At 40.1% G+C, this 9,361-nt stretch overlaps 1 protein-coding gene across 3 annotated transcripts; it reads left to right on the top strand.

The window, feature by feature from the left end:
- Positions 1-2,501: 2,501 nt before the first annotated feature.
- On the top strand, positions 2,502-9,103 carry LOC309601670 (transcription factor BTF3-like; the record flags this gene model as incomplete). 3 transcript variants are annotated; one of them, XM_082334836.1, is made up of 5 exons in its annotated part: positions 2,502-2,570; positions 5,226-5,339; positions 5,546-5,747; positions 8,197-8,250; positions 8,764-9,103. In XM_082334836.1, 5 exons carry the CDS (start codon positions 2,502-2,504, stop codon positions 8,808-8,810), a joined length of 486 nt encoding a protein of 161 aa, XP_082190962.1. In that variant the 3' UTR covers positions 8,811-9,103. The 3 variants fall into 3 exon arrangements, 2 of the variants coding, with proteins under 2 accessions (XP_082190962.1, XP_082190961.1); XR_014230579.1 differs by lacking the exon at positions 8,764-9,103 and adding an exon at positions 6,644-6,859 and having other exon boundaries at positions 2,506-2,570; positions 8,197-8,229; XM_082334835.1 differs by lacking the exon at positions 8,764-9,103 and having other exon boundaries at positions 8,197-8,564.
- Between the last annotated feature and the right edge of the window lie 258 nt (positions 9,104-9,361).

The following is a 9,361-nucleotide window of genomic DNA, read 5'->3' as shown; positions in this document are numbered from 1 at the left end:
ATATTTTACTCCTGAAGTTCAATGAAAGTATACTGTATTTCAGTCTGTTAGCAAACAAGTTGCTTTTTCTGATTAACTAAATTATTTTTGCCAAATTGACTGTGCAGCATGTAATCACAGATGTCATGAACTCTGCCTCACAAAGCAGATTGCCTGGCACAGTTTGATGTAGTAATAATAGCCAAATGCTTCAGAGCTGCACAAAGTCTTTGTCTCATTCATTCACGTTTGACTTTGCAGGGTACCCTGGTCTATTTAATAGAGGGAGAACACAACAAATGAACTCTTGACTGCAATGCAGTAGGTAGAATGTTTGTCAGACTTAATATTCATTTACAGCTGCTAGTGGTTGCAACAGCTTGGAAACCTTACAGTGCAAGACAGACAGCCTTTATCTATCTGTGTGCTGGTTTTGGCTGGGATAGAGTTAATTTTCTTCACAGTAGCTAGTATGGGGCTATGTTTTGGATTTGTGCTGGAAACTGTTGATAATACAGGGATGTTTTTGTTATTGCTGAGCAGTGCTTACACAGAGTCAAGGCCTTTTCTGCTTCTCACACCGCCCCACCAGTGAGCAGGCTGGGGCTGCACAAGAAGTTGGGAGGGGACACAGCTGGGACAGCTGACCCCAACTGACCAAAGGAATATTCTGGACCATATGATGTCATGCTCAGCAATAAAACTGGGCAGGGGTTGGCAGGGGGGGCCGCTGCTTGGGGACTGGCTGGTCATCCGTCGGTTGGTGGTGATCAATTGTTTTCATTTGCATCATTTGTCTGTCTTGGGTTTTATTTCTCTCTCTCTGTTATTTTTTTCCTTTTCCTTTTCCTTACTACTACTACTGCTACTATTATTATTATTATTATTAAACAACTGTTTTTATCTCAACCCATGAGTTTTCACACTTTTACCCTTCCAATTCTCTCCCCCATCCCACTGGAGGGAAGCGAGCGAGCGGCTGTGTGGTGCTTAGTTGCTGGCTGGGGTTAAACCACGACAGTCTGGCAGGGAGGTAAATGAAAACTAAAGAAGCAAGCAACTCTCTTCATAGAGGGCAATAATATAGATGGGAAATAATTCTACCAAGGAGAAAACAAAACTTTACACATCCACTTTCTAATTGCTCAAATTCTGCTTTCTCACAGTTAGGCAATGGCTGAGATAAGAGACTGGACCAACAAAGACAGTGAAGAACAACCATAAATAGATTGTTAATATTTGATTAAAAGAAGTTAGGATGCTGTCTTTAAAGCAATTCTTAAAGGATCATAACCATCCAGACAGGATTCAGTCAAGTGAGGAGTTAATCATGTACAATATCAGCATTGCTATTTGCATGTAAATTTGATGAGCACTTTGTTCTTCCCTGTCTGTTCTGGTTTTCCTTGGGGCCTGTTACTAGTTCCACTCTGTTGCCTTCTTTGTTTGGCTATCTTGTACTTTGGATCCCCCACTTGAATTTCTGAGATAGTTTCAGAAAGCAGCAACCTCCTGACAGACCTTCCCAGAGTTGAGCCTCATTTCCCTTCAGCCTCCTGTGGGTTTTCCCTCGGTTTAAAAAAAAAAAAAAAAAAAAATCAGTATCCTACACTTCCTCCTCATGCCACACAGGGAGCTGGTGCCCACAGCGGGGAGCCAAGGGATGGAGAGGACAGGGCTTTTGCCCCACCTTTTCCAAAATCCATGCTAGGTGATCACAGCTCCCCCCTGTGGTACCAGAGGCAAACTCTGTCCCGGGGCTATGATGCAAGGTTTCCCCTGTGGCACACTTTTTTTCAGCAAGAACTCAGTAGTTGGTATACTGATGCTATTTCTGCAGAAAGAAATACTCTGTTACTCAAGTCCAAGGAGATGGAAATCAGCCGTTCAAACTTATTCTTACTTGGCTGAGAAACAACATAGCCAAACTTCTACTCATGTCATGCACCAATTTTGGATTTCCAAACCTGTTTTATTGTGCCTTAGTCTTACAGTCTTCCAGTAACCTTCAAGTAATCTTGAAGCTCACTTCTTTAAACCCTGATGATGCTACTTAAGTCGCAGCCTGAAGAGAGAGCTGTAAACTATGGCGAGAACTGCTACTTATTTTCCACAACTGTTTTATAATTTATTGGAACAAATATGTCAGAAGTAGAGCAACCATGAAAGTTTATCCGAATTCTACGTAATTTGCTCCACCTAAGCAGTTCGCATTCACAGCTCTAGATAACCCCTAGAATAAACCAGATGCAACTCCAGGGCTGCGGGTCGGTGGTTGGGGGAGGGCAAGGCCAAGCAAGGCGGTTACGGGCTGGGCCCGAGGGGAGCTGAGCTGAGCTTCGGCGGCGCTGCGTGCGAGCAGACTTCTCCCCCGGCAGGGCTGGGGTATCCTCCCGCCGGGGGTGTGAGTGTGGTGAGGGGTAGCTGCACACCTACCCTACTGCCGGGCCCGGGTTGTTGTGGCCTGCGCCGCCGAGTGCTTCCTGACGCGCTTTCCATGGGCGTTCTTGTTGCTTCCGCAGATGAAAGAAACGATCATGAACCAAGAAAAGCTCGCTAAGCTCCAGGCCCAAGTGCGCATCGGTGGCAAGGTAGGAGTCGTCTCCCCTCCCTGCCTCAGGATTGTGCGTCTCTGCCCACACACTGGGCCTAGGACGCGGGATCCTGAAAACTCGGGTGGGGAGCAGCCCTAAGGGTTCTCAGCTTGGCTGGACCGTCCTCGGGGGAAGCTGCACTGCTACAGGGATCTCTAGTCAGTTCAGTAGAAGCAGGATGTAGGAGCTGAACCTCCAGCCTTTTCTGTTTGGGTTTGTTATATTATAGCTGACTTGTAGCCTATATTCTTGTATAGGCTATATTAGAAGGCACTTAAGATTTGAAAGTAAGTAGACCTTACAGCAAGTGATCTTGGGTATAGTTTTCATAACAGATTAGAGAGGGCTATGTTCCAAATTCTCGTCGCAAATCTTTAAGATGCCCGTGGCTGTTTTCTTGCTCTTTAGGACAAAGCTGGAGTTTCTGTACTTGTCATGCTCTTATTGTAGAATAACATGCTCGGAAGACCTTTTTATTTTGACATCTGAATATATGTAGCTGTGTGATTACTTATAATCTGAAAATAAAAAAGTACGTTGAATATAGTTGTATGCTAGTAAACATTTTAATTACAGTTTCAGTTTTAAGGCAAGAATTTGTTAGTAATTTTTTTTTTCTACCTGAGGAAACGTACACACAATATTTTAGAATACAAGCTATTCAACAGAACTCTTGCTGAGAGAGTTTCCAGTAGCTTTCATTCCTCTGTTGAAGTTTTTGCCTTTAGCTGGAGATTTAGGCAGCCTTAAATCAGTGTTAATCCAGTAATTAACTGGCTTGGTGATTTTGTGTATTCTTTGTATGAGTTACTAGTTAAGCAGAGAACTGCTGTATTATATTGATGATTATGTGCATGTTACCAGCGCGTGTGTATTGACTATAGAGGTTTTTAACATTTGTCACTGTACTGGGTTTTTTTCTTCCTTGTGAGAAAAGGTTGCACATTGCCTCTGCTGGAAGATTTTCATGACACTGCAAGGCTGCAGATCTTAAAAACAAGCTAAATATTATATTTAGGTGGAGGGCTATTGTAGTACTTTTTATGTGAAATTTGATATTTTTGTGTAGGATGTTGATACAGCTAAATGTAATTTTGTTTCTTCCAAACCTTTTTAGAAGACTGGCAGATGAGTCTGTAGCATTCCATTTGTGGCCTGCTGTACCCACTTCTCTTTAATATAAAGGTAGAGGGGTGTGAACAGCGTGTCTCAGCATGATCAGGATGGAATTTGCTCTCTAAAACCCTGTAATCTTTAGAAGCTTAAATCTGTGGGGATGAAAGCAACAGCTGTTCATTTAAATTAAATTCATATTTCCTGGTTCGATATCCATACTTAATATGGGTAAAAAGGGGATACATGTTCCTATATAGCCTTTGATTCAAGACATCCTTTTTTGAAATTGGAGAGGTCTTTTGTCCAGAGAGACTTAACCCTTATGTGGCTCAGTTCCTGGGTAGCCAAGGTACTTAATTTAAGCCATTTCTGTAATTTTAGTAGTTTTCAATTGCTGTGTGTGCTAACCTGACAGTAGCAGGGAACGAACATCAGGCTTTCTAGACAAACAACTAAACTTTTGAGCTGTAGTCTTCCAAGTGTTAGTTTCATGTGAATTTGTCTATTAACATTTCTTGTTGTTTGTAACTGGATTATGTTAGAGGTGTTAGTGTCCGGCTAGTTTTCTGACTTCTACCAGTGGACTCAAAAGGTATTGCAGCCATTTATACAGCTGGGCAGCAACACATTTTCTTATTGCTAGCATGTAGCAGATGGGCAACTGGAGTAGGAGAACTTAGATTAGTAGTTATAGTGTGTCAAAAAGGAGCTTAGCTTCACCTATTCCTACGCGTTTTTATGTCAAATTTTACTGAAGCCTTATGATTGTGCAAGGAAGTATAAAATGACACTTTCTTCTTTTTCGTAGTTATAGATATCTTCTAATATGGGACAATTATTTCCCTGGAGAAATCTAGAGCTCTGTGTCTGTAGGGGAACTTAACCTTTGCTTTTTTTGCTTTCTAAACAGGAGTGGTCTGGAATACTATGTAGAAGTATTTTTTAAAAATATATTTATAAAGTATTTTGGGAAAATAAGTGTTCTTCAAATTTGTATGTGCAAGTCCATCAGATGGAGATGTCTATTTGGAATAAAAAAATGAGTGTTTTGGGTTTTCTCATATTCATTTGTTAATGATATGTTGATAACTTTATGGTCTCTGACTCTCTATTATAAAAATTTGGCTACAACTTGAGAAAGATGATCTAAGGAAAAATTAATGGGCTTCAGAAATTACTGAAAACTGTGCTCAGTCTTCAGTTTTATGCCTATGGTAACAGACAAGGATAAACTTGCAATTTTTCTTTTCGAAGTAGGATGCTGCAGAATCCCCATGAGAATTGTGGAACAAAGGTTCTCTGGTGCCTTGCTTCCTAAAATCTCACGCTTCTGACAAACGTGCAAAGCTTGCTTTATAGCAAGGGAAAGACTGCTGCAGTGCAGTTGGAGGGGTGGGGTTGTGTGTGCTGTAACACAGAAATAGAACTTTGTATACAAAGTTGATTTGTAGATGGCTGCAGAGTAGTTATACGGCCATGAGGATTAGAGTTTGTGAAGAACTATTTAAATATTAATTTATAAATTTTTTTGCAAAGGGTACTGCCCGCAGAAAGAAGAAGGTTGTCCACAGAACAGCTACAGCAGATGACAAGAAACTTCAGTTTTCTTTGAAGAAACTGGGTGTCAACAATATTTCTGGAATTGAAGAGGTAATTGCTTCAGAGGGAAAAATGCTTTTCTATATAGAAATATAAAATGTATCAAACAATTTCCTGGTAAGTAACATCTTAAACTTGCCTGTAAATTATCAATAGGTCTTTATTGGGCTTTAGGAACTTCAGGTAGTTTCCTGTTAAATTGAAAAATCATGCTAAACTGCTTGAAATACTGGATTTTTTTTTTTTTTTTCCTGCAGGTAAATATGTTTACCAACCAAGGAACAGTCGTTCACTTCAATAACCCTAAAGTTCAGGCATCTCTGGCTGCTAACACTTTCACTATCACCGGCCATGCTGAGACAAAGCAGCTGACAGAAATGCTTCCTAGCATCTTAAATCAGCTCGGAGCTGACAGTTTGACCAGCCTGAGGAGATTAGCAGAAGCCCTACCCAAGCAACGTAAGTTGAAACTTGAATGCATTTCATGCTGGCAGCTATGTGGCTTATTTGTATAGCTGCAGTGAAATTCAGTGCACTCTTACTGTCTGCAAGCATATTATAAAATGCTTATAAAGAAGTGGAACTCTTAGGTCTTATTTATAACTCAAATCCAGCAATGAATATAACAGAATAAAGCAGAGGCACCTGTCTCTCAGCATATCTTGCAGCTGGTCTAGGACTAGAAAGTTGTGGCCAGACTTGATTTCGTGGTGGTTTACTTCTTGGTGTGGCTACCATATTTTGACATACCTAGTTCATTAAAGCTAGGTAGAGTTACTCTGGGAGAGTTAGGTTTTAAAAAAAGATATACTTTGAGTATGTCTGTTTTGACACTTTCAATGGAAACATAAACAACAGGGAGAGGGACTTGAGGACAGACATCTTGCTACTGCTTTGCTCCCTCACAGGTGTAGTGAAGGTATTTCTTCTTGCATGGGCTTTTTGATAGCTAAGAGGGAATTATACAGTATTTGTAAGGAAATATGTTATAATTTCTGTGTGTGTAGAACAGTGTAGAGAACAGGACTGGCATGATCATTAAGCTAGATACACCAACTTCCTATTCCATCCTTAAATTAGTAAAAGAACCTGAACACTTGTTCTCCCTAAAACTGTGTGGGAAAAGTAGAGGAGGGACTTAAGTATGTGGTGTTTGGTAAAGGTGCTTCTCCTACAGGGTGAGAATTGGGAGTGAAAGACAGGCTTGTTGACACTGGGAACATTCTTCGTGTCCTGCATGTAGGGTCTTCCTACTTACTTTCTACTTCTTCTGGTAGTTATGAACTTGATTGTTACGTTTTTTTCTTTCTGTGCTTTGCTGCCAGCAAAGATAGCCTCTGTTTCCATTCCTAAAGCTGATGATGCTTCCCTTCTGTCAACTTCCCACTGAAAAAAATCCTGCTAGAAGTAGTCTTCAGGAGGTGAGGTAAACTGCTTCTTTCCCCGTGAAGCTCAGGTCCCTCCTTCCTAGTGTCACCTGTGTGGCTTCCTTGTGGTAGTAGTGGGGCTTGAAAGAAAGAAAACTTGAAGGATTTAAAATGATCCCTTAAGATCTCTCTTCTTATAGCAAGGTGAGTATATTCTGGATAAGCTAAATTGCACAGTTTTGATATTAGGGAAGCTTGTTTAAAGTGCTTGCTTTGTATGACCTGGTAAATGGCTATTTCTTTCCACTTTGGGTGGATGCCAGAGTAGTTGCACAAACCTTTCCATTCAGCATTGTCTGCTAGATTTGGAAGTCTGACATCAGAGTGAAGTATCTGTGATGATTGCATTTGCAGGTGCTAAAGTAAACTTAGTCTGGTCTGGGGGATGAGAGAGAATGCAGACAATTTAGGAGGAAATAACATGGTTCGCTTTTAAAATGTTGTATTTGTCACTAAGATGCACTCAAGCTGTAACAGCTTTCTGCTGTTAAAAAAACAAAAGGAGGGTTAGCGGTGACCTTGTCCCAAGCCCTTTCAGAACAAAGTTTATGCATTCATCTATTTTGGTTCTCTAGAAATCAGGGTACAGCAATTTCAGAAGTCTAGTATAAACCCATCTCTTTCCTCATGCTTTTCTTGAAAACTGAGAAGGATTAATTAGGATAAAACAGAGGTGATAGGCTAAGCTGTCTCATACTCTCTAGGTAGTACAGCTAAGAATAGCAGTAAAAGTAGTGGCACAGGCACCCAGGGACCTGAGATATCTATTCTTAGCGTTATACTGCTGCAGTTTCACAGATGCTCATTGGTCTGCTACAATGGACATGGTTAAGTCTCGCTAGCTCTGGCAAATAGAATGGGAATAGTTAAGAAATTACTGAGTCAGCAGAGATGCGGACCAGGACACATGGTTAGCTCAGCCACCTAAGTATAAAATTGTGCATCCAGTTCCATATTCCTCTGACTTTGCCAGGGAACAGTAATATCTTTAAGTGCCTCTAGTCATGTGTGTCTACCTGCAGCTTCACAATTACACCTTAGTTTTCCTTGAAGGCCTAGGATCATAAGATCCTAAGATTTCCTTATAACTTGCTAATGTTGTAAAATATGTAAGCCTCAAGAACCACTGAGTAGTCAATAAACCAAGCTGTTTTTAAGAGAAATTGGTAAAAAAATCAGTCTCTCTGCTTTTAGCTGAAAATGATTACCATGTAAGGCGCTCTATATATCTAGAACCAAGATGGTGACTAGTAAACTGGTTTAGCATGCATCTTCTCATTTTCCAGCTGGGCTGTTTGAGCATTATCAGTAACAAAGGGTTAGTTGTAGATTTCTGTTCAGCAGAGGAACTGGATAGAGCATTGCAGTTTAGCTCAGACTCTTTGATAATGTTTTCAAAAAACACAAAGCAAAACAGCTTTGTAATCAAGATGCTTATGTGGTGAGCTTGACTGATGCTTTTGAACTGCTTCCTCTTGCAGCTGTGGATGGAAAAGCACCACTTGCTACTGGTGATGATGATGATGAAGTTCCAGGTAAGAACAAGCATGCAATGGAGGAAAAGGAAGTGAATTTTGCTGAGAGGTAACATGTGCGGCATAAGATTGGGCCAAGGACGGTAAGAGTATTGACTAGTCACTCGCTGTTACAGAATTTCTGTGGGCGTTGTTTTCAGACACCATGTGAGACTTAGATGGACCATTGGTTTGAGCTAGCATTTTTGTCCTGTGTAGGAGTAATAGCTATGGCTAAGATAATTAATATTCATTAAGAGTGGTAAGAAACTACCTTTTCAGTATCACTTTGCCCAGCTGTGAGTATGGTGAAGTTAAATGCTCTTAGAATTGTGCTTTATAATGAACCATCTAAAACTTACTTGTTTAAACAAGAATGAATCATGAAGCTCTTTAAATGTTATTTGGTCTGTATTTTATAAGCTGAATTTTTTTTTCCTTGTAAGCACTTGACATGGAGTAGAACTTTGGGGGGGGGGAATTGGCAAAGCAGAAGTGGGTCAAACTTTAATTTCAACATTTTTCTTTTTGTAGATCTTGTCGAAAACTTTGATGAAGCTTCAAAGAATGAGGCAAACTGAACTAAGTGACACTTTCTGAATAAAGTTAAAACTTGAAAAAGCTACATGGAGCTGCTATTTTATATTGTGACTGCTTTTATTTGATTTTATTTTTATTTCCTGATGAGGTCTCAAGATTTGTAATATTTGGAAACTCCTTGAACCTGCATCTCACTTTCAGTTATTACTTGTACACGATATTATTTTTGTGGCCTGGCTGAACAAGCCTATGCTTTGAAATAAGTCAGATTGCTAATGAATCTCTGCCTAGACACAATTTTTGAGTAACTTGTATACAAGCAAAACCCCATCTTTAATGAACTTTGGCATACAATAAAAAAATATAAAATAAACTTTCTGGTGTGGCTTTTTGTCAGAAAAGCAGGAAAAAAAATTGGCCATAACTCCTAAACAATCATAAAAGGTTTTGCTTTTCTGCAGAGCATCTTCCTTTTGCTGTGTTAGAAAACTGGCTTCTAAAAAAAATTTTGGTGCATAATGGAGCATTTTAGACTTAATCGGTGAATTCCCAGTGTTTGCAGGTCAGAGCACATATACTGTGTTCCTAAGAC

The sequence above is a fragment of the Platalea leucorodia genome (assembly GCF_965183815.1).
Source record: "Platalea leucorodia genome assembly, chromosome: W".
In the NCBI taxonomy this organism is placed as follows: domain Eukaryota; kingdom Metazoa; phylum Chordata; class Aves; order Pelecaniformes; family Threskiornithidae; genus Platalea; species Platalea leucorodia.
Note: the sequence above shows the minus strand (reverse complement) of the source record. Positions and strands in the feature narration are given on the sequence as shown.